Source organism: Leptonychotes weddellii, chromosome 7 (genome assembly GCF_054177405.1).
Source record: "Leptonychotes weddellii isolate Sample4059 chromosome 7, ASM5417740v2, whole genome shotgun sequence".
Classification (NCBI taxonomy): domain Eukaryota; kingdom Metazoa; phylum Chordata; class Mammalia; order Carnivora; family Phocidae; genus Leptonychotes; species Leptonychotes weddellii.
The window spans coordinates 500,800-526,996 of record NC_138375.1 but is presented as its reverse complement, the minus strand read 5'-3'; the positions used below and the strand labels follow the sequence as shown (position 1 = coordinate 526,996).

Below are 26,197 nucleotides of genomic sequence, written 5' to 3'. Positions count from 1 at the left end.
CGCTCCCGGCTCCCGCTCGCCCGCCCGCGCTCGAAAGTGCCGCGCGCGGCGCGCCGCCCCCTGACCCGGAAGCGCTGGGCGCCGGCGGGGCGGGCCGACTTCCGGCCGCGGCGCCTGCCCTCGGCGCGGCCCGGCGACCTCCGCGGGGCGAGGCGGGCGGCGAGCCAGGGCCGCGGGGGCGGCGGCCACGCTCCGGCCCGGCCCGCTGCTGCCCTCGGCCCCGCGCCCCGGCCGCGCGCCGCCATGGGCAAGAAGCACAAGAAGCACAAGACCGAGTGGCGCTCGTCCTACGAGGGTGAGGCGGCGGGCGCGCTTTGTGACGCCGGGCGGGCGGGAGTTCGCGGCGGGCGGGGGTCCCCGGGAGGGTCCCGGGCTCGAGGGCGGGGGTCCCCGGCTCGCGGGCGGGGGTCCCCGGGAGGGTCCCGGGCTCGCGGGCGGGGGTGTCCGGGAGGGTCCCGGGCTCGCGGGCGGGGGTCCCCGGGAGGGTCCCGGGCTCGAGGGCGGGGGTCCCCGGCTCGCGGGCGGGGGTCCCCGGGAGGGTCCCGGGCTGGCGGGCGGGGGTCCCCGGGAGGGTCCCGGGCTCGCGGGCGGGGGTCCCCGGGAGGGTCCCGGGCTCGAGGGCGGGGGTCCCCGGGAGGGTCCCGGGCTCGAGGGCGGGGGTCCCCGGGAGGGTCCCGGGCTCGCGGGCGGGGTCCCAGGCGCCAGGGTTCTGGGATCACTAGCTGGGGTCCGAGTCGGGAGTTCAGGGCTCCCAGGTACCTGGTTCGTCTCCTGTATCCGAAAGGAAGGAGCCAAGCACCTCTGTTGGCTTTTGTGGTCTTGGAGAACTTGGTAACTGTCTCTCGTGCCGCCTCCTGCCTGTGGGTTCCTGCAGGAGCTGTGAGCCCACACCGGTGGCTGCTGCAGGACAGAGGGGGTGAACACCAGCCAGGAGCTTAGCGGTGGGGCATCAGGCTGCTGGGTCCCATTCCTGCTTTGTTCCTTCCCCCCGACAGTGAGGCAAACTGCTTTCCTCGAGGCCTCCCTGAGGATAATGCAGCAGGAAGGGGAGAGAAGACCCAGCTGCGCTGGGGTTTGCCTCACTGACTTCCCTTGATGGTTCTGCAGTCCCCCTGCCTGCTGCCTTACCATGGCCAATCCCACCCCTCCTGGTCACACCTGCGCGTTGGGCCAGCCCTGCCACGAAGCTGGGTGGTAGCTCCTGCTTGTACACGTCGCAGGCACCCAGTGAAGCCCGCTGTCTTTGTTTACAGATTACACAGACAAGCCCCTGGAGAAGCCCCTGAAGCTGGTCCTCAAGGTTGGAGGAAGTGAAGTGACTGAGCTCTCAGGGTCTGGGCACGACTCCAGTTACTACGATGACAGGTCAGACCACGAGCGCGAGCGACACAAAGAAAAAAAGAAGAAGAAGAAAAAGAAATCGGAGAAGGAGAAGCACCTTGATGATGAAGAAAGAAGGAAAAGGAAGGTAAAACACAGTCGCAGTTGGCATGTGGTGGCCCCAAGCCCTCTGGAGGGCAGGCTGTAAGTGCTGCAGGGCTTCAGGAAAGGGTCGTTCTGTTTGTAGCAAAACACAAATCAGGAAGGTCCTTCGCTTTGTTTCTGGCTCTTTGTGCATCGTTTCTGAGCCAAGCCGCGGGGGTGGTCGTCTAGGGTGGGAATCTGAAGCGAGAAGTGCCTCCATGTGGAGGGGGGTTTTGTCTCTCAGCTTCGTGTTTCCCCTCAGTTACAGGAGATCTGTTTAAAACTGCTTGCCTTGCTCTCGCTGCCCTGACTCTGCCTCACAGGAAGAGAAGAAGCGGAAACGGGAAAAGGAGCATGGCGACACGGAGGGAGAGGCCGACGACTTTGATCCTGGGAAGAAGGTGGATGTGGAGCCGCCCCCTGATAGGCCCATGCGCGCGTGCCGGACACAGCCAGGCGAGTGGAGCGTTGTAGAGGCTTTCTTGGAGCTTCACGGCTCATCTCTGACCTCATGGCTGGCGCTGGCGCTCCCGTCAGCCCCTTGGGAGGAGCACGGGACGGAGGGAATGCTGTTTTCCCAACACGAAGCATAGCTGGGCCTGAGGTCTTACTGTCCCCCTGAGCTTCTAGAGCAGGGCTTGGCCAGCGACTGCTCCTGAGTCCCACTCCTCATTAAACTCCTGAGCTCATCGTGGATGGGAGGAAGCTAGTACTCGGGTCAGTCGCTGAGGCTGTCAGAAACCACGGGGGCTGTGCCCGCCTCACCAAAGGAGAGGCTCCGAAATGCTGGAGAGTCTGTGATCTGTGTGCGGTCACTTCCCACAGACTTTCACGTAGTCAGGAGGCACTGAGGGACGCGGTCTTGTCTCAGGCGTTTCTTTTCTGGACTTTGGGTTTGACTGCCTACGATTTGGGAGGGAGGAGGGGGTGTTGTATTGCAGGCATTGTGGGGGGCTGCGTTCCCGCAGTCCCCGTCCCCTGTGCAGGTTAGTGCCATGGTGGACTTGGGGCTGCTAGGCACGGTGGGGCACAGAGAAGGTCAGGCGTGAAGTCTGCGGAGTTTGGACAGTCTCTGGTCACCGTGAGCTTAGTCTGAATAGCTGCTCGCTTGAGGTCACATGTGCAGTGCTTCCCTCCCGTGTGCCTGAAGAGCTGCTCTTCACACCTGCCCTGGTCTCTGTCTCTATTGAGGACCCACTTGAGGTCTGCACTCCTGTTGTGCTTCAACCCTGGAACCAGCCATCTCCCCAAGGAGCCCTGGTTCCTTTGCGCAGCATGGCATTCAGAAACCGAGGTCTGGGTGCTGGGTGTGGCCCTCAGTGGGTGGCACGAGGATAGATCACATGCGTACTCACAGCTGAGAGAACAAAAGCTACGCTGGCATCTGTGTTCACATTCACCAAAATCCACGATTTCACACAGTGGGCCCAGAGACGCAGTTAACGGCAGCTCTCGCAAGAACCCTGGTGCGGTGTGTATTTGTGCCTTTTTCACAGGTGAGGAACAGTGGCATGACCAGAGGTTTAGGACTCCCAAAACAATAATTGGTGAAGCTCCACCTCTGTGTCCAAAGCCTCTGTCCTCTTCTTTGTACTGTGTCTGGAATGTACCGGGCCCGGTAGTGCCCTGGATGGTCATAGACTGATGAGGGACAGTTCCCTGTTGTTGTGCTAAGGGTGTTGGCACTCTGAGGGGTTTTGGGGACTGATGCTGTGATGGAAGTCCTTGCCCATGCAGTTGAGCTTCTTGGGGGCCAGGACTGGTCTGGTTTATCCTGGTACGCAGTTCCGGTAGGAACCTAAAACGCTGTGAAACATGAAATGGCTAAGTACACACTGGGGAGTTGGAGCTCTCCAAATACCAAAATCTCTCGACTCATCTTTATTTTTTTATTTTTTGACTCATCAGCTGAGAACGAGAGCACGCCTATTCAGCAACTGTTAGAGCACTTTCTCCGCCAGCTCCAGAGGTAAACAGATTCTCAAGAGCTTGAGCTTGGAAACTTTCGGGGTGTCTTCCCTTGTGAGGTGTTCTTCCCCCAGCTCTACCACCTGTGGAGCAGACCCTTGCCTAGTCTGGTGGAGGGTGGTCAGGCGCGTGCGGGAGCAGCGTGCAGGGAGAGCTCCGTCTGCCGAGTCCTTGCAGGCCGGTCAGGGCCGCCGTGATGCAGATGTCATGGCTGGAGCTGGGACGGCAGTTCGGGAACTTTTAGTCATCAAAGTACCTACCGCAATTCTAAAGAGCATGGGTTTTATTTTTAAGATGGTAATAGTGACTTAAAACTTGGTGAGTTGTATTACATATTTATCATGAGGGGTTTTGTATCACTTGAAAACCTAGATTTATGGTTTTCCCAGTTTAAATAAAGATGTTTTTGTTTTCAGAAAAGATCCTCATGGATTTTTCGCTTTTCCTGTCACGGATGCAATTGCTCCTGGATACTCAATGATAATAAAACATCCTATGGATTTTGGCACAATGAAAGACAAGATTGTAGCCAATGAATACAAGTCTGTCACAGAATTTAAGGTAATCTGGTGTCAGTTCCTGAAATCACTGCTATGAGGCTCTGTGTGTTTATGTCCCGTGAACACTCTGTCCACCTTAGCTTGTTCCCAGTTGCAAATTTCCATGGGCATTTGAGTGTTTGGGTTGAGGTCACCCAAACACAGCATCGGGGGTAATGGGTTGGCTGAAATGTCCTCTGTATTTTTGTGTGGAAGCCCGACCATATGTTGCAAGCCGTAGGAACACATCGGGTCGCGCAGGAGTGTGTCGATTTGGTCTGGCTCCAGAGTGGGTGTATCTAGAAATGCAGTTTTCCTAATTTTTAGATTTATAGGAACTGGGAATTTAATTTTTTTTAATAATAAATTTTTTTAAATTTTTTATTCTTACGTTAATCATTCTACATAACATCGTTAGTTTTTGATGTAGCGTTCATGATTAATTGTTTGTGCATAACACCCAGTGCTCCATGCAGTACGTGCCCTCTTTACTACCCATCACCAGGCTAACCCATCCCCCCACCCGCCTCCCCTCTAGAACCCTCAGTTTGTTTTTCAGAGTCCATAGTCTCTCATGGTTCGTCTCCCCCTCCGATTTGAATAATAAATTCTTAATAACACCTGAGTACATAGCTCTTAAACCTGTTTCTTTCTAGCACCTATGAGGTGGTAGAAATTGATCTCGGCTTTGAAACCCCGGGGGGATCAAAATGAGTGCTTCACAGCTTTGGCAATCATGTCATTTATGAAAGGGCATCAGTTTTCTTTCTTAGTTTTGGTTAAATTTGGAAGGCTTGGCTTCTTTACTTTCATTTCCTGGTGATGTGACAGGGTTTGCCGAGCTGTGGAAGCAGTGCCACGCGAAAGGGTATTGCATAGAGTGGGCATTTCCTCTGGAGGATCGGGCACTGCCCCAGGGGCAGATGGCTAGTGGCAGCCTGCAAGTCCTTCACCTTCCTAACTTGGATCCCAGTTTGGTCTGCTGCCCAGTGACCGTCGTGGATGTGAGCAGCGTCCCCCTTCTCCTACGTTCTCAAGACTGGTACCTTGGGGCCAGCGAAGGACGGGGGCTTCACAGCCTCAGGCCCAGCCCTGGGGACCTTGGCATGGGGCCGTGCTGGGGCTCGGGAAGGGCCGGGATAGTTTGCACTGTGTTGCCTGGCTGGCTTTAGCTGTCCTTGTGCATCCTGATGGCTGACTCACCTGTGATAGGTGTGTGCCGCATGTAATTTGGTTAGGGTGACAAAATACTGAGGTTTCCGATAGTTTATTTTTAATATAAGTTGTTCAGTAAGAGTCTCCTTGTGTTAGCGGAAGGGTTTGCTCTGATGCTTGTAATTACCCGTAGACAAAATTCTGAATTCTGTGGAAAAATCCCAGAGATAGAGAACACTAATGTGCCCGGGTTTCCGCTCATCCCTTGGCTCTAATGAAAAAAACCTGGCTGTCGTTCTTGTTCCTGTTTATGTCTGAGTTCCTCCCAAAGTGGGAGAGCTAGAGACAGAAGAGAGGGCTGCCGTGTTCTTACCACATGCGTGTGTCACACTCAGGAGGAAGTTCGGGGCTTGGCAGGCTTCTCACTGTGTGCAGGGAAAGACCAGTGAACAATTAGGAACATTTTTCTGAAGGTCTGAAAACCATATGTTAAAGTGAAGAACCTAATCTAGTTATCTCCCACTCACTTTGAGCCTCTTGACAGGAATCTAGTTTATGCTGTTGTCTTGGTGGCATTTCAAATGGGGTGGATACTATTTTTTTTCCCTTTTCAGGCAGATTTTAAGCTGATGTGCGATAATGCCATGACCTACAACAGGCCGGACACTGTGTACTACAAGCTAGCCAAGAAGATCCTTCACGCGGGCTTTAAGATGATGAGCAAAGTAAGAAGCCCTTTGGCAGCGAGGAGCCACAGAAACAAGAATTCTCCTCTGTGTTTTTATGCCTAAACAGAATCTCACCCCAGTGAATGACATGCTTCCATCCATCCGTCACTGGCCGCGGTGTGGATCCCTCTGCTCTAGGGTAGACGTCCCAGGCCACCCTCCCCTCCAGGCGCTCTCTCTCCCTCTCTGTGCTCCTGCTCATGATCCAGCTGTAACGTCTCCTTAGGGTTGGTGGAAAGTTCTGGATCTGTTGATCTGAGCCTGGGTGTCTTGTCTCACTGGATTGCAGCCAGCCTGTGATTTGTTTTACATGGCTGCCCACTGAATCCAGATGGGACATCTTGGCCGTCCGGCGTGGCTTCCCAGATCTGTCCCATGAGCCAGGTTGCATGTGTCATGCATCTAGGACCAGTGCCTTGTGCCTGATCAGCCTGTAGGTGAGGTGCGGCTCCTGTGCCCTTGGCCTGTCCCCTCGGCCAGCCCTGGGTGCTCCCGGCCAGTTGGCCGCACCTTTGGTGCTGACTCCCACCACCACCTCCCACGGTAGTGCCGTGGAGGTCAGCTGTTAGGCCAGGTGAGGCTGTGGCCATCCCCATCCCACCCATCGTCATGGCACCCTGGCTGTGAGGCAGAGGTAAAGCCCTGCTGCTCTGTCCTTTTTGATTCTAGGAGCGGCTGTTAGCTTTGAAGCGCAGCATGTCGTTTATGCAGGACATGGATTTTTCTCAGCAGGCAGCTCTTCTGGGCAATGAAGATACAGCCGTCGAGGAACCTGTTCCTGAAGTGGTACCCGTACAAGCAGAAACTGCCAAGAAATCCAAAAGGCCGAGTAGAGAAGTCATCAGGTAAAGAGAAGTGCGTGTGCCTGTCGCGTGGGACACACACCTCGGGAAGGCGGGTGAGGGGGCATCCTGTGCTGGTGCCCACGGCCTTGGAGGAGCTCACAGACGGCTGCTTGTGCGAGGTGAGGGGGAGCACAGTCCCCAGGGGCCTGGGTCCACGCTCTAGCCTTAGGTGTGCCCAGGCAGCCGGCAGGCAACCTGGACCAGCTAGGACTTGTCCTGCAGGAGAGCCGCTGTCACGCTGATGGACATAAGGTGCCGAAGGCGGGACAGCCCCTGCTGCCACACTCGGGCTCCGGAGCCCATCTGGCCACCGCTGTTCCCACATGTGTGTCGTTTGTGAATAACTGTTGGCCCTTCATTCCCAAGAGGTTCCCTCCCATGCAGAACACATGCTAGTGGCCTGGCTTGGCTGTCCCCGGCTCAGGGGACATAACTGTGCTGCGTTGGGCAGGCTGCATGCTTAGGAGTGGGGGCTTCTTTCTCACCGTACCCCCTGAGCCAGAGCAAGGGCCTTTTTGTAGGCTTGGGGTCCGCAGGCAGGGTTTGCTCCCACAGCTCCTTAGAAGGGATCTACCCATTTGTTTCTAGACCCTTCCACAGGAGAGGCCACCTCCCTTGGGTGCTGCACCCAGCGACTCTTGACTGTTTAAGGAAGGAACTCCTTCACATGGGGCTTCTGGCCACCTGCGGGAGGCTTGGGATGCCCCTGGGGACTCACGGCCTTGTGTTCCTAGCTCACATTTGTTGCGGGTGCTTCAGCCCTCCACGGAGTTCTGCCCCTTTTTCTAATGGCGCCTTGAATGACACTAGGTTTGTGAGCCTCCCGGCATGTGGTAAGGTTCCCTTCGGGCAGCTCTTAGATGACTGACACGTGAGGAACGTCTAGTGGCCGTTTGGGTTACCCTTACTCTTGGTGGAAGTGTTTTGTGTTGCTGTGGTTACAGCTAAAAGGACAGGATTAAGGTGTGCTTCCTGCTACCAGCCCCTGGTGACCTCCAGGAGTGTTAGGGGCTGGCCCCAGGGGAGGTGGGAGGGGCATGTTCCCCAGCCTCCTGGTGACTTGTGTGCTGTTCCTGCTTCATAGCTGCATGTTTGAGCCAGAAGGAAATGCTTGCAGCCTGACGGACAGCACGGCGGAGGAGCATGTCCTGGCCTTGGTGGAGCACGCAGCCGACGAGGCTCGGGACAGGATCAGCCGGCTCCTCCCAGGGGGCAAGGTAGCGGCAGGAGGACTGGGCAGGGCTGCGCCTGGTTGATGCATCGGTCACTGCAGGGTCGTGTTGGCTCCTGTCACCGGCCTCATCTCCTGGGTGGGAGGGGGCCTCCAGGGGCACCTTGAAGGCAAGACCCTCACAGAAGCTGTGTGTAGTGTGTGGACGCCCGTGGACAGGCTCACCCTTTGGTGGGATGTTGGTCACTGTTGCTGGAAGGCTGGGCCCACCGGGCTTCTGCAGCTGGAACCTTGTCCCGGTGTGCTTGCGTCTCTGTACCCCTCTGGAGTGCCCGGGGGTTCCATGTGACCCAGGCATGGCCCGTGGGAGCTGCCCCAGCAGCTGCTCATCCACAGGAAAAGGCCCCACCATCCTTTGAACACCTCGCCATAAGAATAGACCAGCATGTCCAGTAGAAACCGCGAGGGTCCTGTGTACAGTTTTAAGTCTGGTAACGAGAACAGAGATGAAATTAATCCTGGTGCCTTTTACTTGACCTGGTATATCCGGTCTTACGTTAGCATGTGCTCTGTATAAAAAACCATTAGAACTGCACATCCTTTTTCCCACACGAAGGCTTTAAGATGCATGTTGAGTGGTACGTAAAGAATTTTGAATGATAATGTTCTAGATGTGCTGGGTTATGTGAGATATTGAGGTCAGTGTCTTTGTACGTCTTTAAACCTTCCTGGTGGAAAGTTTGAAGTTGACTGTGTGGCTCGTGGTGTTGTGCTGCTGGACCCGCTGGTCTGCACCCCTGTAGTGCTCCGGCCCTGGGGTCTCCAGGGAGCCCAGGCTCTGGGTGGGGCCCGCCTTGGGTGGGGCTCAGAAAGACCCAGTGCTGACCTGTGTGTACTCGAAGCCTGTGTCCGCACCCAAACCCCCATTGCTCCCGGCACCGCGCCCGCTTCACTCGTCTCCCTTTCGGGTGTTGGAATTCCACAGCGAGAAACCTGACTGCAGTTACTTGGTCAGTGGCGATGGATCCCCTGTCCTCGCTTCCCCTCCCCGCCCAGCCCTGCACTCAGGCTCCACAGGCTCCAGGGTGCAGGCCCGAAGGCCACCCTCCTCCCGTTCCCCACACCGACATGCAGGTGTCCCTCTTCCTGGACCTTCCTGGTGGCCTTCAGAAGAGGAGTGGTTTTGTTTGGTGGTTGGTCTTTAAGTGGAAGTGAGTCCCTTATGGTTTAGATATGGAGCCTCTAGGCCATCCACAGACGTGGCCCTTGGTGACCAGAGTCTTGTTCTAGCTCATCTGGTTCAGGTTCTGACATCCTGTGAAATGGTTGTTTCTGGGTAAAGCCTCCTGTTTGAAAAGCTCTTTTAGAAGGGTCACAAGGAACCTGAGTTCTTCCAGTGCACACAGGTCTGAAATTAAATTCGGGAAGGTATGAGAGGGGCCTCTGTAGCCTTTTCCACAGGGAAACCAAGAACCTCTTGGCCTTCTGGGGTTCATCCCAGTTAGGTCATACTGGGAGGCCTCTATCTTGTTGGCGTGTCAGTAGAAACTGCAACCGCAGGATTCTGGTCAGGGGACGGGCATTCAGGTGTGCTTTCTTGCAGATGGGCTATCTGAAGAAGAACGGGGACGGCAGCCTGCTCTACAGCGTGGTCAACACGGCTGAGCCGGACGCCGACGGTGCGTGGCCCCTTGCAGGGCTGGGCTTCTCCGAGCCCCACACACTGCTTTGTTAGTCTCTGCACCGCCAAGGATTTTAAAACTTCGTAACCTGTTTGAGATCAGCATTTCCCCTGCAGAGCGTGGCACCAGTGGTAAAGCATAGAGAAGAGTCCCCGTCTGGTTTCATGCTCCTGTACATCCCCCTTGACACGACCCGTGTGTGATAAATGGACAGAGGGCAGTCGTCCTGCGGGGGCGGAGGTCCTGGTCAGACCTCTTGTGCCCGACAGTCCCCAGCACAGGCAGAAGGACTGGAGCTGCACTCCCACAAAGCTGTGGTTCTAGAAGCCCTCGTGGCCTGACTTCCTGGTCCCGTCACAAAGGGTTTACTCAGTAAGGGCTCCCTGTGAGAAACCAGAGTGCTCAGTCTCCCACTCGCCAAGCTCGAAAGAGGCCCAGACGTGAGCTTTAGAAGAAATACCGTGTTTGATCATCGTGTTAAGGAAGATCTTGGTGGAGACACAGATGCTGGATCTGTGCAGTCTTTTCTGTGGGTTCTAAGAAGCGTTTATGTACTTCTTCGTCTCTGAAAAGTGCCTCGAAGGCTTGCCTTTGAGGAAGAGCAAAGCTCACTTGCACTTGTAATACATTCTCTCACACGCAAAGGAAAATAAAATATTCTCCATTGTTCTCGCCCGCATGGGTGTGGGGCTGCTCCCACCGCCTGGGGCTCTTGGCAGTGTTCTTTAATGTGGCCCTAGATAGGGGCTTAGTGTTCTCTGACAGGTACCCCGCATGGACCCTGGCTGACTACTCTGGCTGAAACGAGTGGTAACATTCTTTGTAAGAGAATACAAGAGCTGATAACTCCTAGCTTAGAAAGAGATAGTGAAGGTTCGAGAATTGTAGTGGCTTCTGTAAAGTTGATCTTAGCTGGTCTTTGTAGAGAGCCCCTGAGCCTGAGGCCTATGTGCCCAGGTGAGGCAGTGTGGGGGCTGGGAGCTCCCCAAGCCACTTGCTCACAGCCTGGTCCCCTTACAGAGGAGGAGACCCACCCTGTGGACCTGAGCTCGCTCTCCAGCAAGCTGCTCCCGGGCTTCACCACGCTGGGCTTCAAAGACGAGAGAAGGGGCAAAGGTGAGTGAGGCGGGCAGGTAGGGGCAGGGGGTCACAGCAGAGGTGTGGACCCTGAGTCCTCCCCCAAGATCTTCCTGACTTACCTGTTTTTAGTACCATATCCCCACGCTGGCTCTGAAATAGCAGTGAAATTCCGGTCATTTGAAGTGAGGGGAATAAAAATGAGTGGGCAGGCTCCTGCTGTCTGCTCTTGCCAGTGGGTGGGTCTGAGCTCCGTGCTGACGCTGGGTAGGGGTGCACAAAGGTGTCTGGAGGACGATGGTGGGCACGGTGGGGGAGGGAGGGAGGGGACTGACCGGTGTGTCGGCTGCTCCTGTGCTCGAGCAGGCAGACGTTCGTGGCCGGCTTGCTGGTTTTGGGGTGTGTCCGGGCGAGCAGCAGTTTTGTTCCCAGGGGACATTTTCTGGTCACACCGTGGTCCTACTGGCGTCGAGCGGGGAGAGGCCTGGAGTGCTCCCCCACACCATTCCTCTCGAGCCCTGACTTCATGTGAAGGTGCAGCGATGCCTCCTTCAGGGCACGGAGCCTCTGAGTCCCTTGACCTGCCCTCCCCGCAGGCTCAGTCCGCAGCGCTGTCTGGGGACTGCGCTCTGGGGACGCTGGCGCTCAGGCCCCTGCAGAATGCACTCGCTTCTCTGTGGTCATGGCTCGGACGTAAAACGAGGCGTTGAGGCAGTTCTGCTGGCTAGGCCCCGAATGCTGCTACTCTTGGGGTGTGCTGAGGGGCGGCATTTGCATGCAGAAGAGAGCGTGTGACGGTGGGGGCTCGTGGGGGGCCCGGTGCGGGTGCCCGGCCTGCGGAACGCTGGCGCGCGTCTCATGCCCTCATGCTCCCCTCTCGTGCTCTTAGTGACGTTTCTCTCCAGCGCCACCACCGCGCTGTCAATGCACAACAATTCCGTATTTGGCGACTTGAAATCGGACGAAACGGAGCTGCTGTATTCTGCCTACGGAGACGAGACGGGTGTGCAGTGCGCGCTGAGGTGAGCAGGGTTGGCGGAAACGCACACCGGCTTCTTGCCCGCTCTGCGGCGGGAACGTGTCCCCGGCCCCGCCTGTGTGTGTGTGGGGACGGCGGCCGACAGCAGCGGGTCCGCACGGCAGAAGTTTCCACGTTACTTCCCGTCGACCGCGGGTCGATGTCAAAGCTCAGGTAACTCAGCTGGTAGTGTGAGCAGGTGATGATCCAGGTTGTAGTTGGGAAGGGAATGTGTGTGTGCGTAACCTGTGCCGTGCATGTTGAGTTTGTTTCGTGACTTTATTGAAATGTGGCTTCGTGGCTGTGCTAGACTGCTTGGGCCACCAAAACAGAGCACCGCGGGCCAGATGGCTTCAGTGGTAGGCATTTATCTTCTGCTGGTCCTGGAGGCTGTTGGTCTGAGATCCAGGCGCAGGCAGGGCTGGCTTCTCCTGAGGCTTCTTGGCTTGTAGACGCCGTGGTCTCCCTGTGTCCTCACGTGGGCGTCCTGTGTGCGTCTCCGTCCTGACCTCCGCTTCCTTTAAAGACACCAATCGTAATGGATTAGGGCCCACCTTGAAGACCTCGTCCTAACCTAATTACCTCTTAAAGGCCCTGTATCCAAATACAGTCCACATTCTGAGGTCCTGGGGTTAGAGCTCAATGTAAGAATTATGGGCCACAGTCGAGTCCCTGACAGTGATTAAGATGTGGTCTTAAAATCATAGATGCAGTACTGTGTTTTTGTAGAACTGTTTTTGTGTGTATTTTTTTGCTTTGTGTGCCAAGTAGAAGTGGGTCACTCTTTCAGAAGTTTAGTAATTTTCCAGGAGGAAAGTAAAATTTTGTCATCCTCTAAGAAATGGGTTTTTTCCACGTTAGATCTTTGTTTAATTCGAAACCGAATACAGGGTATATTTTAAAAATGAACAGTAAGAAATCAGTTAGTTTTTATTACAGGAAGTGAGTACGTATCCAGGTTTTTGTGAGACCAAAGAAGTAGAAGTGGAAAACCAAGGAGGGAATTTGTTGTGGGCGAGGACAGTGTCACAAGTGGTGACCCTCTCCTTTACCCCACTGCCCTGTCACAACCCTCCAGGGTCAGCAGCCACCTTCGGTTCAGGTGGCCTTGTCCAGCGCCCGCTCCCGAAGCACAGACGGACTCTGGGTGCCAGACAGCGAGAATCCCAGGCGCGTGGGCAGCACACGGAGGCGGGCAGACAGCGCTCCTCCCTGGCATCCCCACGTCACCTCCCCACATGCTCTGTTCCAAGGCACTTCCAGACCACACCCTGAGTGTTGCGACTGCTCCCTGCCCCTTCACACCTCAGTTTGGTGGTTTCTCCTAAAATGCGCCTGGTGCAGACTTGTGTGTGTTGTCACGGTTTCACTTCCAGACCAGCCCTTCTCAGCCTCTGCCCAGCCTTTGATGCTAGGACTTGGGCTTTTGGTCTCTGCTTCCTTTTGAAATACTTTGGCTTTATGTATTTATTTATTTTTTAGCATTCCTGTGATCCAAAAATCAAAATCACCTTCTAGGGCGTATGCAGAGAGACATGCTTCCGTACTGATCCGTCCCCTCCCCATTGCGGAGCATCCTCCTCAATCTACTTATGTTTTTAAATCCAATAAAAAAAAAAGATAAAATTATTCTTCTTTTACAGAAGTTAGTGTAAGATATCTGGTTGACCCTTGAGCAACACGGCTTTCAATTGTGCAAGTCCATTTACATGCGGCTTTTTTTCATTAAATATAGTACAGTATTGTAAACGTATTTTTTCTCTGATCATTTTCCTTGTAACGTGTTTTTCTTTAGCTTGCTTTATTGTGAGAATATGGTGCATAATACATATAATTTATAAAATCTGTATTAATCAGTGTTTTCTGTCATCAGAAAGGCTTCTGGTCAACAGTAGACTGTTGGTTAAGTTTTGGGAGAATCAGAAGTTAATATGCAGATTTTCAGCTGTGGGGTTTAGTGCCCCTGATCCCGCGTTGCTCAAGGGTCAACTGAACACATATAGACTGTTGTTCACTTTTTTTAAAAATAATTTTCTCTTGAGATGTTTTTAACCTTTTTGGGTCGCGGGCCACTTTGAAGATCTGATGAAGACTCCTGATTCCCCCCCCAAAACTGTATCTGGGAGGTTTGGTGCGCCCAGTAAGACCCTCTCTTGTGGAGGAACATCTGAGGAGGTGGGCTGACAGGGCGGGCTCCTGAGATCAGGACCACCGGCGCTGGTGGAAGAATCTGGACGACTAGAGGGTGTGCTGCCTGTCTGATCATGTTCCCTCATGGCCCTTCCAGCCTGCAGGAGTTTGTGAAGGATGCTGGGAGCTACAGCAAGAAAATGGTGGATGACCTCCTGGACCAGATCACCGGTGGGGACCACTCACGAATGCTCTTCCAGCTGAGGCAGGTGGGTGCGCCGTGCTGGCCCCCTTGCGGGCACCCACGGCCCTGGGCTCCTGCCATTGGGTCACTGCTGTTGGAGAGCCCATCCAGACTGACGTGGTTCTGGCTAGCTGTTCTTCCCTTATTCTTTTTTTATTTTCCTTTGTTCCCCATAAACGGTTAATTTTCTCTCAGAGGAACTTAAAAATAGTTGTCTCTATTGACCACATATTCACCATTTCTGGCACTCTTGATAACATTTTTTTTTTTTTAATGCATAGGAACACTGCTTTTTTTTTTTTTTTAAAGATTTTATTTATTTATTTGACAGAGAAAGACACAGCGAGAGAGGGAACACAAACGGGGAGTGGGAGAGGGAGAAGCAGACTCCCTGCCGAGCAGGGAGCCCAATGCGGGACTCGATCCAGGGACTCCAGGATCATGACCTGAGCCGAAGGCAGTCGCTTAACCAACTGAGCCACCCAGGCGCCCAACATTTTTTTTTTTTAAAGATTTTATTTATTTGACAGAGAGAGAGCACAAGTAGGCCGAGCAGCAGGCAGAGGGAGAGGGAGGAGCAGGCTCCCCGCTGAGCAGGGAGCCGGACGCAGGGCTCAATCCCAGGACCCTGGGATCATGACCTGAGCTGAAGGCAGACGCCTAACTGACTGAGCGACCCAGGTGCCCCTCTTTGTAACTTTTTATATACCCGAATTTCTTTCATCTACTGTCATTTTCTTTCATCCTGAAGAACCTTCTTTAATATTTCTTGTGGTATAGACTTGCTGACAGTGAATTTACTCAGCCTTTTTTTTTTTTTTGTCTGAAAAACGTTTTTATTTTACCTTTATTTTTGAAATTCATCTTCCCTGGGTGTGGAATTACAGGCCGTTGTTTTCCTGTCTACTTTAAAAGATGCCTGACTGCATTGTTTCCAGAGTGTTTGTGGTCATTTTCATCTGTGTTTTCCTCCTGTCACCTGTCGTCTGGTTGCATCAAGGATTGGCAAATGTGGGCCCATGAGCTATGAATGTTCTTTTACCTTTCTTAAAGGCTGTAAAAAAAAAAAAAAAAGTGTGCTACAGACCTTATGTGGCCCACAAAGCCTCAAGGATTTGCTCTTCAGTCCTTTGGAGAAAGGTTACTGAATGCTGTTCTAGATATTTTTATTTTTTAATTTTCTTTTTCTTTTTTTCTTTTTTTAAGATTTTATTTATTTATTTGACAGAGAGAGATACAGCGAGAGAGGGAACACAAGCAGGGGGAGTGGGAGAGGGAGAAGCAGGCTTCCCGTGGAGCAGGGAGCCCGATGCGGAGCTCGATCCCAGGACGCCGGGACCATGACCCGAGCCGAAGGCAGACGCTTAGCAACTGAGCCGTCCAGGCGCCGCTGTTCTAGATGCTTTTAAATCTGAACCCTTGTAACTGGTTTTCAGTGGGTCATTGTTGTGTCGTAGTGTTCTTCATGTTTATTCTGCTTACCAGTTGTCGAGTTTCGTGGACCTATCAGTTTATAGTTTTCTTCAAATGGAAGATTTTCATCCATTATTTCTTCAAATACCATTTCTGCCCACACCCCACTTCTATCATTTTTCTAGGACTTTGACACAGGTGTTAGAGATCTTGACCTGTTCTGCATGCTGTTAATGCTCTGTTCCTCTTTAGTCTTTTTTCCGTCTTCGCGTTTGGTTTCTGTTGCCGCGGCTCCAGCGGAGTGATCTGGTTTAGTGCTGCGTCGACATCTGCTGTTAATCCCAGCCACTGAACTTCACTTCAGCTGCTGTGTTCATCTGTCTTTCCTTCACGTTATGTTCATGCTTTCCTTTAAATTTGGACCTATTTGTAATATCTAGTACGGCTGCTTTTAAAGTCCTTATCCACTAATTCTGTCATCTCTGTCACTTCTGGATTTGCCTCTTCGCAGATTTTCTTCTGTTTCTAGGCCACGATTTGCTGCTTTTTTGTTTGATTGGATCCTGGGTGTCACAGTGTTGAGTCTCCCTTGTCTAGACCATGCTGATACAGAGCCAGCGGCCACTAGTGGCTGGTGGAAGTTTTACTGTGGCTTGTCTCCATTTAGATACGATGAAAATGTGAACTACAAACCAGAATTTCAGAGACCAGTACAGAAAATGAAATGTAAAAATATTTCATTGGTTTATTTGGATTATACGTTAAAGAATGTTTTCAGTACGTTAGATTAAGTAAAATATGTTACTGTAGTTGAATGTTAACATTAATTTTCGTCGGCTACTAGAAAATTAAAGTTCGGTGTATGCCCACGTTATATATTACTGCTGGGCAAGGCTGGTCTGGCTTACTGTGTTCCTTTAAAGAACATTGATGTTCTTTTTGGCAGAGTCCTTGTGAGTCACCTGATTTCTTGGGGTTTGTTTTTAAGCTTTCTTAGGGCGGGTTTAGGTGGCCTTTACGTTGGGTGAGTTTGGCCCTGATACTAAGGAATGGCCCTTCTGGGGTCTCCTGTGGTCGCCAAGTTTCAGTGAGGACTAGCTCTGGCCGGGTGGAGTACGGGTGTGTGTCCCCATGCGTGCCTGGCCCCGCAGTGTCCCATCTGTGCGTGCACAGGTTACTGTCCGCTGGGCGGGTCCCTCCTGGATTTGTGGAGCTCCTGCTGGGAGCTGTGTCTTCCTCTTCAGACTTTGCCCACCAGCCGCCAGCCAGTGAACTCTCACTTCTCCGCGTGCTTGGCCACAGTGCTCCAGGTGCTGTTTTCTGTTCTGTGGCCTGAAAGTTTACTCCTGGGGCTGCCCCTGGGCACAGTGCCTGAGCCGTGTCTTTATGCTGTGTGGTGCTTATAGCAGGACATTAAAATAGTGGTGATATTTCTACTCAAGTTTATAAAAATTGCAGCACAAGGGAATTTCCAGAACATTATCACAAACAAAAGATTTTAGGTGCAGAAGTTTGCAGCCTCAATGATTGTTTTTAGGTACATGCACACAACTAGGGTATTTTGAAGGTGATGCTCCTGCCAAATTGTAAGGCAGTTAGGTTTAGGCTTCTGATCTGCACACGTGGCCACATGTGGCTGGGGTCCCTACGGAATGTGGTCACGTGATAGTGGTCCCGGGTGACTTTGGGTCCCACTCAGGTTGTGGTCGCACAGTAGTTAAGTGTGAGCCTCTTGTAGGCTTTGTGCAGCCTGAGGAGAAGGGTACGTGGGCCCGTAGCCCAGGCCACCTGAGGGCCCTGGTGCCTCTTCATCCAGCAGGTGAAACCGCCAGGCCTGGTATTTTTCCCTGAGACACAGGGCACAGTGTCGGACTTTTACTTTGTGTTTTAAGCTGTCCAGTGCTGCAAGAACAGGTTGGGTGCTCTCCCACTTCCTCTTCATCCTGTCCAGGGTGCTCCCAGGGTGCTTGGCCCACCGGGGATCTTGGCTGGGGCTACGTGAGTTGGGCCCTCCGTGGGTCTAGTTGGCTGTCTCGCTCAATCTCTGCCATCTCCATGGAAGCAGGCAAGGCCCAGCTCTGACTTACAATATGGTATGAACATCATGGGGCAACCCCAGCAATAGTGAATAAACTGTTTTTAATTCACACTTGTGTACATGACGTGAGTGAAATGTTCTGTATAAAACTGTTTTGGAAAAACTGGCTTCTCAAACCTGTTTTGATTTGCAGAGGAGAAATGTTCCAGTGAAGCCTCCAGACGAAGTGAAGGTGAGTTGTACAGTCATGTAAGTAAAAACCCAATTATTAGCGTTCCTGTGCGGAACAGTCATGTTCAGCCTCTGATATGGGGTGGCTGAGGAGAGGTGCGTGTGGTGTTTTATTGAGAAACTGATGAAGTGGTCGTCTCCTCCGCCGTGATTTTTAATGACTGGAGCGAGGGATGGAAAGCCACGGTACTTCCCCTCTAGCCCACACGCAGCAGCTGTGGAGCAGTGGCCACGCCGGGGGCTCTGTCTTCACAGGGGCCCGGGAGGGGTGGGCCTGCTGGGGCCTGTGGAGCGAGGAGCAAGCTTGGTTTCTGGTGCGGTGGGTTCTTCCGGCCCTCCCAGGAGGTACTGTGTGCTGCCAGCCAGGGGCATATGCACTGCATCCTTGTGAGTGAGGCCAGCTTGACAGATCCATGTCCTCAGGGCATCCCCAGCACCCAAAGTAGACTGTTTGCGTATGAGGAAACTTCATCGTGGTCTGGCCTCAGTTTCCCCATTTTTCTCGTCCCTTGGGAGTAATTTGGAGCGTGCATGTTGATAACAAGCTTTGACCACAGCCCCTGTGTTGGAGCAGAGGCACCAGGCCTCTGAGCAAGCCGTGGGGGCCTGGGTCACAGGTGTTACCTGGCCTTGGTGGACGGAGGGCCCGCTCCGGAGGCACGTCAGGTGCCCATCAGGTGGGGCTCATCGAGTGACAGAATGGGGAGGGTGGCATGGATGTCTCCCCTGAGGGGTGTGCCTTGGTGTGGCCAGATTTGAGATGCAGGCAGGGCTCTGCTCGGGGTCTCTTGGTGACGCGGATGTGCCGTGGCATGGAGCACAAGTCCCACAGGGTGTCTGCTGTCGGCTGTCTTGAGCTGGGAGCCCAGCGCCCCCTCGGTCCTACCACAGTGCCTGCACGCAGACAGCCCAGGGCAGCCCCGGGAGCTTTCCGAAGGGGCCTCCTGCGGTGCCAGGAGCACCAAGCCCCGCTTCCCCACCGTCCTCCTCAAGCCTGTGGCGGCAAGCAGCTGTTGTGTGTCTTTCCCGTTGGCAGGCGGGGTGCGGCCTGTCATTGGCGAGGAGGCGCCGGCCTCTCCTCGTCTCCCTTCATTCCGTTGGTGCTCGCACCCCTCACGACATCTGTGGCACGTGCTGCTGGCACTACTTGGGGCTCCCGGACATCGCTGCAGATGTGGCAGTCGTGTTTTTCTTTAGACTTAAGTTTCAGCACCCCCAAAGGCACAGACTCTGATATCAGACAACGTCCTTTCCAACGCTGCCTTGGAGCGTAGATCTCCGTGCTTAACAAGTACGCAGAACCAGCTGATGGGAAGGTGGGCATCAGCGTAGTTTCCTGTAGGGGAGCCACAGGGCTCTCGCCCCCGGGATGCTTCTTGGGATGTGTGGGGGGACTGTGGCTCTGTGTGGTTTCTAGGGAAAGAAATTGTGAGCAAGCCAGCTTTTTTCAAATTGTTTTTACAGGCTCCACGTTGCCTCATGTTTTAGGGTCATCAGGTAAACCTATGAAACCTTGAAAGCCGTAGGTGTGGGATGATTGTCCCAGGCATGTAAGGAATAAGGGCCTTGTGTGGGGCCCTGGGCAGGATAACAGTGCCAAGCCTCAGTCTCTGGTTGCAGAGCAGGATGGTAATGCGGGGGTGGTTGTAAGACTCTGGCAGTGCTCACTGCTGGTGTATGGCTACTGCTATACTCTGTAAATGTGAGCTCTGCCTGGTGTGTTGATGGCCCAAAGTCATCACTGTAACAGATCCTCTTGAGAGAAGTTATTTATCAGAGCATAGACAGAAGGGACTTTTATGAAAGTCAGAACAAGCAAATTCTCGGATCACCCCAACAAGACAGTCCAACAGAATGGGGTTCACACCCAGATGAGACAGCCCAGTGGGAGAGGGCGCACACCCCGGCCCAGATAGTCTGACGGGAGAGGGCTCACACCCAGGCCCAGACAGACTGACGGGAGAGGGCTCACACCCAGAGAAGGCAGCCTGGCGGGAGAGGGCTCACACCCAGAGAAGACTGTCTGACGGGAGAGGGCACACACCCAGGCCCAGACAGACTGACGGGAGAGGGCTCACACCCAGAGAAGACTGTCTGACGGGAGAGGGCTCACACCCAGAGAAGACTGTCTGACGGGAGAGGGCTCACACCCAGGCCCAGATATTCTGACAGGAGAGGGCTCACACCCAGAGAAGGCAGCCTGACGGGAGAGGGCTCACACCCAGAGAAGACTGATGGGAAAGGGCTCACACCCGGGGAACACTGATGGAAGAGGGCTCACACCCAGGCCCAGACAGTCTGACAGGAGAGGGCTCACACCCAGAGAAGGCAGCCTGACGGGAGAGGGCTCACACCCAGAGAAGACAGCTGATGGGAGAGGGCTCACACGCAGAGAAGGCAGCCTGGCGGGAGAGGGCTCACACCCAGAGAAGACAGCTGACGGGAGAGGGCTCACACCCAGAGAAGACTGTCTGATGGGAGAGGGCTGACACCCAGAGGAGACTGACGGGAGAGGGCTCACACCCAGAGAAGACTGATGGGAGAGGGCTCACACCCAGAGAGGACAGCTGACGGGAGAGCACTCACATGCAGAGAAGGCAGCCTGACGGGAGAGGGCTCACACCCAGAGAAGACTGTCTGATGGGAGAGGGCTCACATGCAGAGAAGGCAGCCTGACGGGAGAGGGCTCATACCCAGAGAAGACTGACGGGAGAGGGCTCACACCCAGAGAAGACTGCTGACGGGAGAGGGCTCACACCCAGAGAAGACTGTCTGACGGGAGAGGGCTCACAGGCCTGGTGCCCCCTTGCTCAGTAGCAGGAGCTTCAGCTTCCTCTTCCAGGTTGCTGTGAGTCGCTGGGTGGAGGTGGACACCTGTCCGTGCTGTCCAGGCTGGTGGGGATCCTGCATGAGCTCATGCTCCGGGGAGGGCAGAGGGTGGAGTGGGGGCATGTGAAATGCCCCTGCGCAAGCCAGGCCCACAGACTCTGCGTCTGCCGTGATATGGACTCTTGTTTAACTATTTGGTGAAGAAACTGTTCCTCCAGGGCATGTGTCAGGAGGGCACTGTTACTGGGCAGTAACTTCCCCTCAGTGACTTAGGATCCAGCACCAAGGTGAGAGTGTGACTTGGCAGAATTTGAGGGCCTTGGTGTCTTAGGTGGTAGATCTCCCTTAAAATACCAGAGATGGCTCTTCTATGTTTATTTTAAAAACAGCCATACATTGGGCGCCTGGGTGGCTCAGTTGGTTGAGCGACTGCCTTCGGCTCAGGTCATGATCCTGGAGTCCCGGGATCGAGTCCCACATCGGGCTCCCTGCTCTGCGGGAAGCCTGCTTCTCCCTCTGACTCTCCCTGTCTCATGCTCTCTATCACTGTCTCTCTCAATAAATAAATAAAAATCTTTAATAAAAAAAAAATAGCCATACATTAGCTATTATGTCTTAGTATCTTTAAGCAACAAATGGGCATGGACAGTTTGTGCGTGGTGGGGCGTAGGTCTCGGGCAGCACGGCATTGTTTCTGTAACGATACAGAGCAGGAGCTTGACACAGGAGAGGTGCAGGGGGTCCTGGGGCAGCCGCAGAAGGAAAGAGAACATGCTGGCTTGGAGTCTGCCATGCTGTTAAGTGTGGTCCCTGAGAAATAGCCGTGAGCACTTCAGATCCCGTGTGTCTGCCTGCTGCAGGGACCTGTCCCACATGCCCTCAGCGGCACCCACTCCTGAGCTCACCCCGGTGGTTGTGGGTTGCAGTGTGGACTGGACACAGTGTGGTCTCGCCTGCTTCCCGGGGAGAGCGGGCCTGTCCCACCTGTGCCCGCAGGGCACTGATGCCCCTGTCGTTCCCTTGAGTTCAGAAGCTGGTGTTAACTGCCCACCCAGTGACATCTCTCCTTCTCTGCCTGGTCTCTACCTGTCTCCCGCAGGCTGGGGACTCGCTGGGCGACGGCAGCTCCGTCCTGGACTTCATGTCGATGAAGTCCTACTCTGACGCCTCTTTGGACATCTCCATGCTCGGCTCTCTGGGTAGGTTGTGCTGGGCATGCTCACATCATCAGGCTCCGCTGGAAGAAGTGGACCTGTTCTTGTCTCTGGTGCTGCATTAGTCTGCTGGGCGGTCCCCGGGGGCACGGGGCTGGTGCACTGAGGCCTGTCCTTGCTTCCAGGAATCTGGCCGCCGTCATCGGGACTCCCTCCCAGATGGTCCCAAAGCGGGGTTGCCCCAGTGGCCTTTCGGATGTCAGGCTCCATGTGAAGGATTGCGGGGGTCCCTCAGCCTGGTGGTTCATGCAGGGATGGGCTGCCTGCTTCGACTTTGCTGTTCGTGCGTTGGTGTGTGCACGTGCGTCCCCACGGCCCCCACCACGCGAGACATCCTCTGTGCTCTGCATGGCACTCGGGCTTTTGGAGTGTCCCTGGCCACCCACCTCCCTGATGACCAGTGGTTCTCGTGGTGCTGCTCCTCCTCTCCTTTACTTTGGACACACCTGAGCTTTACTGTGGGGCTTCTCACCTGAGAGCAATCCCCCCCCCACCATTGCGTGTGACAGTGTCTGGAGACATCTTTGGCTGTCACACTTGGGGTGTAGCGCTTCTGACATTGAGGGGTGGGGGCCAGATATGCTGCTAAACATTCTGAAGCACAGGGAGCAGCCCCCCAAGAACGACCCAGCCCCAGGGGTCACTGCTGCTGAGGATGAGAAACCCTGCCTACGTCAGAAGTGGGTGTCGTCAGACCTGCAGAGTGTGTGAGGGCAGGTCTTGCTTTGTTATCCAGCTTAGCAGGCTCTGCCTTTGGTTAGAGTGTTTTTAGACTGTATTTAGTGCAGTAACCCTATCCAGTTCAGGTCTAATGTCTTGCTACTGGTGATTTTCCCAATTGTTTGAGGGTCCCCCGCCTACTGCCCCGTTTGCTGGTTCCCTAGGACTCCTGGGATTTGCGGCTCTGGTTTGTTAGAGCAGAGGGACAAACCAGGATCCACAGAGGGACAGGGTGCACGGGATGATTCCGGGGGCGGAGACCAGGTGGCACTTCCAGAGCCCTCTCTGCTTGGCACGTCTGCAGATCCCAGGCTCCTGGAAGCAAAGCAGGTGTTCGGTGGAAACCACATCGATTGCATGGACGGTTGAGGTGCAGGGAGCTCCTCTGTCACTGCAGTGGTAGGGACCCTTTGAGATCCAAGTTCACCAGCCAGGGGCCAGCTCTGCCTTGTGGGCTGGTGGTCTGAGACTGCAGAATTAACACTCTGCCAGCTACTCTTTGTGTTTAAGACTTTCTCCTTTTTACTGGGTTTTAGTAGTTTGGTTATGACTTGCTTTGATGTGCTTTTGTTGAGATTGATCTTCCCAGGTTCGGTTCAGTTTGTTGGCCCCGGGGGTTTGTAGAGTTCATCAACTCTGGGAAGTTGGGCCATAATTGCAGCAGTCACCTGGGCCCCGGTTCTGCCGTTTGTCGCGAAGTCTCCTCTGCTTCGGGTGTGGCCGTCCCTTCCGCTGTGGCTGGCTTGCCGTGGCCCGTCCCAGGGTGGGGTGCAGGTCGCTAAAGACACCCTTCTCTCCCTGTCCAGGGGCTCCATCGGTTTTTCCAGCGTCTCCCCTTCTGCCCTTGCCGTTGTTTTCCTCTGCCTTTTGAGGAGCCAGTGTCCGGTCCCTGATGTCACGCCCGTCTTGTTCATGCCCTTCCTCCCTTGTTTGGTGGGGCCGTTTCCCTGCCCTCCGCTCTCCGGTAGCCGTTCATCACAGGCCAGACTGCGGCTCCGCTGTCGGGTGCTGTGTTGGGTCTTGTCTGACAGGCCATCAGGGACTTGTAGCCATCGGACCCTGTCCACGTTTTGCTTTGAGATGTTCTTAGGGTGGCCCCAAGCCACATTTAGTGTAGGCGGGACATAGTCCCACCATGGGGCCACACACTTCTGCAGACTTGGGCCACAGATTATTGCAGACATGTGTGAACTCCCTGGTGGGGTTGTGTCCTCTCATGCACACACAGGTCCCTCTCGGCCCAGACATGGGAGCTCTCCAGGCAGCCCATCTTCACCAGCCCTCAGCCTGCCCACTGCCCAGGGCACCCCCTGGCTCTGGCCTGTGCTCTGTCCCGGTGTCTGCAGGCCTCTGTAGCACACACTGTCCTGCTTCTTACTTGTTTATGCCGGTGGGGGTGGGGGGCAGCAACTCTGTGTGTGAAATGGCTCAGATTTGACGTGGCACCTGGATTCTTGTCCACTCCGGCGGCCCTGCCCCGCCCCGCCCAGCTTCGCGCACGTTGCCTCCCATCCTGAGCGTGCACAGAAGTGAGGGAGAGACCATGCGGCATGCTGCGCTGGCCCAGGCAGCCGGATGCCTGATGTCCGTCTGCCCTGTTTGCACAGGGAAAGTGAAGAAGGAGCTGGATGCTGACGACAGCCACTTGAACTTGGATGAGACAGCGAAGCTCCTGCAGGATCTGCACGAGGCACAGGCAGAGCGCGGGGGCTCCCGGCCGTCCTCTAACCTCAGCTCTCTGTCCAACACCTCCCCCTCCGACAGGGACCAGCACCACCTGGGTAAGGTGGCCCCGGTCCCCAGCATCTGTCTTACTGTGCAGGTGCTGGGTGGCATCTGGGTAAAGGGCAGGAGCGCCGGCAATCCTGGCACGTCGGAGCTGATGCAGGCTGCGTGTCCAGCCTCCAGGACTCCGAGGGCCCTGCTCCCTCTCCAGGACGCCCCCTGCCCGCTGGGTTTCCGAATAACCGCTCCCTCGTCAGGCAGCTGCATGGGGGTGAAGTGTTTGAGTGGAATTTACTCAGTGTTAGGCATTGTGGGTCTTGTCTGTAAGGTGCTGGCCTTCCCCGTGTCAGGAGCCACATCCCAAGGCCCTTGGACTGGGCAGAACGAGGCCCCAGATGCTGACAGGCATGTTGAATTCACCTTTGGGGATGTTTGTTTCTTCCTGCTGTTCCCGTTTTTAGTCCTGAAACAGGGTGTTGAGAAGTGCTTTGTTCTTCCAGGACCCTGATTTGGGGAGAGCAGGTGACCTTCCTTGGCCTGGGGCCTTCTCTCTTTAATGAGTGACAGGGTGGGTAGGTGCATGGACCCCACCAGGATTTCGGCCCGTCCAGGAGGGGAACGAGATACTGCTCCCTGGCCTCTGGAATCTGCTCAGTGAGCTCCCCATGCTGCTCTTCCAGTCCCTGATCCCAACAGTGACTCTGCAGGGCACCTCCTGACCTTGGGCAGTTGGGGGGCGCTTAACAGCTATAGACGTTTGAGTCCCAGCCCGGGGAGATGAGGGGGTGGCCTGGGCCCCGGGAGAATAAGTCACAAGGATGTGTTTCCAGCCGGGGCTGAAGCACAGCGTGTGTGCAGACCCGTCGTGTGAACGCCCCATCTTTCCCGCACTTGCAGGAAGTCCTCGCCTCAGTGTTGGGGAGCAGCCGGAGGTGACCCATGACCCGTACGAATTCCTTCAGTCTCCAGAGCCTGCAGCTTCTACGAAGAGCTAGCCTTGTAGTCTTCCATTATTTTTTAAATTTTTTTATCTGCATGTACAGAGTTTTTGTCTTGAGACAAAGACTTTCCTTTTGTCCCCTTTGGCGAGCGGGAAGCAGCCCCGGGGAGGTGGTGAGTTGTGTCTGATATCATGTCGGCCGTGCTCAGATCCAGCGTTTCTGTGCACAGCCCTGTGAATCCTGAATAGTGGAGATCACACAGAACGGTGTGTGGCCGATGTGGTCGAGTCGGTGTGTGTCTGAGCTTTGCGCTGTCTGTAAAGCCCATCCGCGCGGCTGGCCTGGACACACCTTCCTGCCCCAGCGCCCTTCCTGAGAGCCCCTTGGGAAGCAGACGTACCCATGGCAGGGTTCCTGCCTGTTCTCTGCCCTGCCTGCCCCCCACACCCCTGCGTCTCCGAGGGAGGTCATGGGGGGCTGCACCCTCCTGGCCCGGGACAGGCTCCGTGCTCCTGTTTCCTGTGCTGGTCAAGGCCTGCCTTCTGCTGGAAGACCACATTGCCTCCCAGCCACCGCCACGTGCTGTGTCTGGAGACCTTTCTGTCCCGATGTGTTTACTGGATGCCTGTTTACATTTGCGAAACAGAGATCTCAATAAAAACACAGAGTGATTGCGTGTAATTGTTAGTAGTGCTGTAAGTATCCACTTAGTGACCTTTTAGTGAAAACCTTTGTCAGGAGAGGTCGACAGCGTCCGTTCGTGATGCTCGCCGTCTCCCCTCTCCTCTGCGTCTGGCCCAGGTCTCCCGCTGCAATGACATCCGACTTGACTCACCCCACACAAGTTCTGCTTGTGTTCCTTTTTTAGAAAACAAAATTAGGGGCTGTTACGTCCTGGGGTGGAGTCAGTCCTGGGAGAGAGTGTGGACGTGAGGCAGTGGGCAGCATGACGTGCCCCAGCCCACGAGGCCACTGCCTGCCGGGTGAGCAGGGCCCCTCGCGGACGTCAGTAAGAGGTCGCCCAACGTTGCACAAGCAAGGCCGTGAAGGCAGAGTGCCGGCAGA

General features: G+C 54.8%; 1 protein-coding gene and 1 long non-coding RNA gene across 10 annotated transcripts; both read left to right on the top strand.

Annotated features, from left to right (window-relative positions):
- Positions 1 to 127: 127 nt before the first annotated feature.
- BRD9 (bromodomain containing 9) lies at positions 128 to 25,813 on the top strand. Of its 9 annotated transcripts, none has more exons than XM_081825840.1 (16): positions 129 to 295; positions 1,254 to 1,468; positions 1,788 to 1,920; positions 3,373 to 3,433; positions 3,849 to 3,993; positions 5,741 to 5,851; positions 6,524 to 6,699; positions 7,784 to 7,916; positions 9,474 to 9,549; positions 10,573 to 10,668; positions 11,519 to 11,651; positions 13,935 to 14,046; positions 17,666 to 17,704; positions 21,632 to 21,731; positions 24,074 to 24,247; positions 24,520 to 24,777. In XM_081825840.1, exons 1-16 carry the CDS (start codon positions 244 to 246, stop codon positions 24,591 to 24,593), a joined length of 1,830 nt encoding a protein of 609 aa, XP_081681966.1. In that variant the 5' UTR covers positions 129 to 243; the 3' UTR covers positions 24,594 to 24,777. The 9 variants fall into 9 exon arrangements, with proteins under 9 accessions (XP_081681971.1, XP_081681972.1, XP_081681966.1 ...); XM_081825843.1 differs by lacking the exon at positions 24,520 to 24,777 and adding an exon at positions 25,089 to 25,813 and having other exon boundaries at positions 130 to 295; positions 6,587 to 6,699; XM_081825839.1 differs by lacking the exon at positions 24,520 to 24,777 and adding an exon at positions 25,089 to 25,813 and having other exon boundaries at positions 130 to 295.
- On the top strand, positions 17,715 to 20,903 carry LOC145722518 (uncharacterized). Its single transcript, XR_014146820.1, has 2 exons — positions 17,715 to 19,019; positions 19,168 to 20,903. It is a non-coding gene; the product is annotated as an uncharacterized LOC145722518 (long non-coding RNA).
- Positions 25,814 to 26,197: the final 384 nt, after the last annotated feature.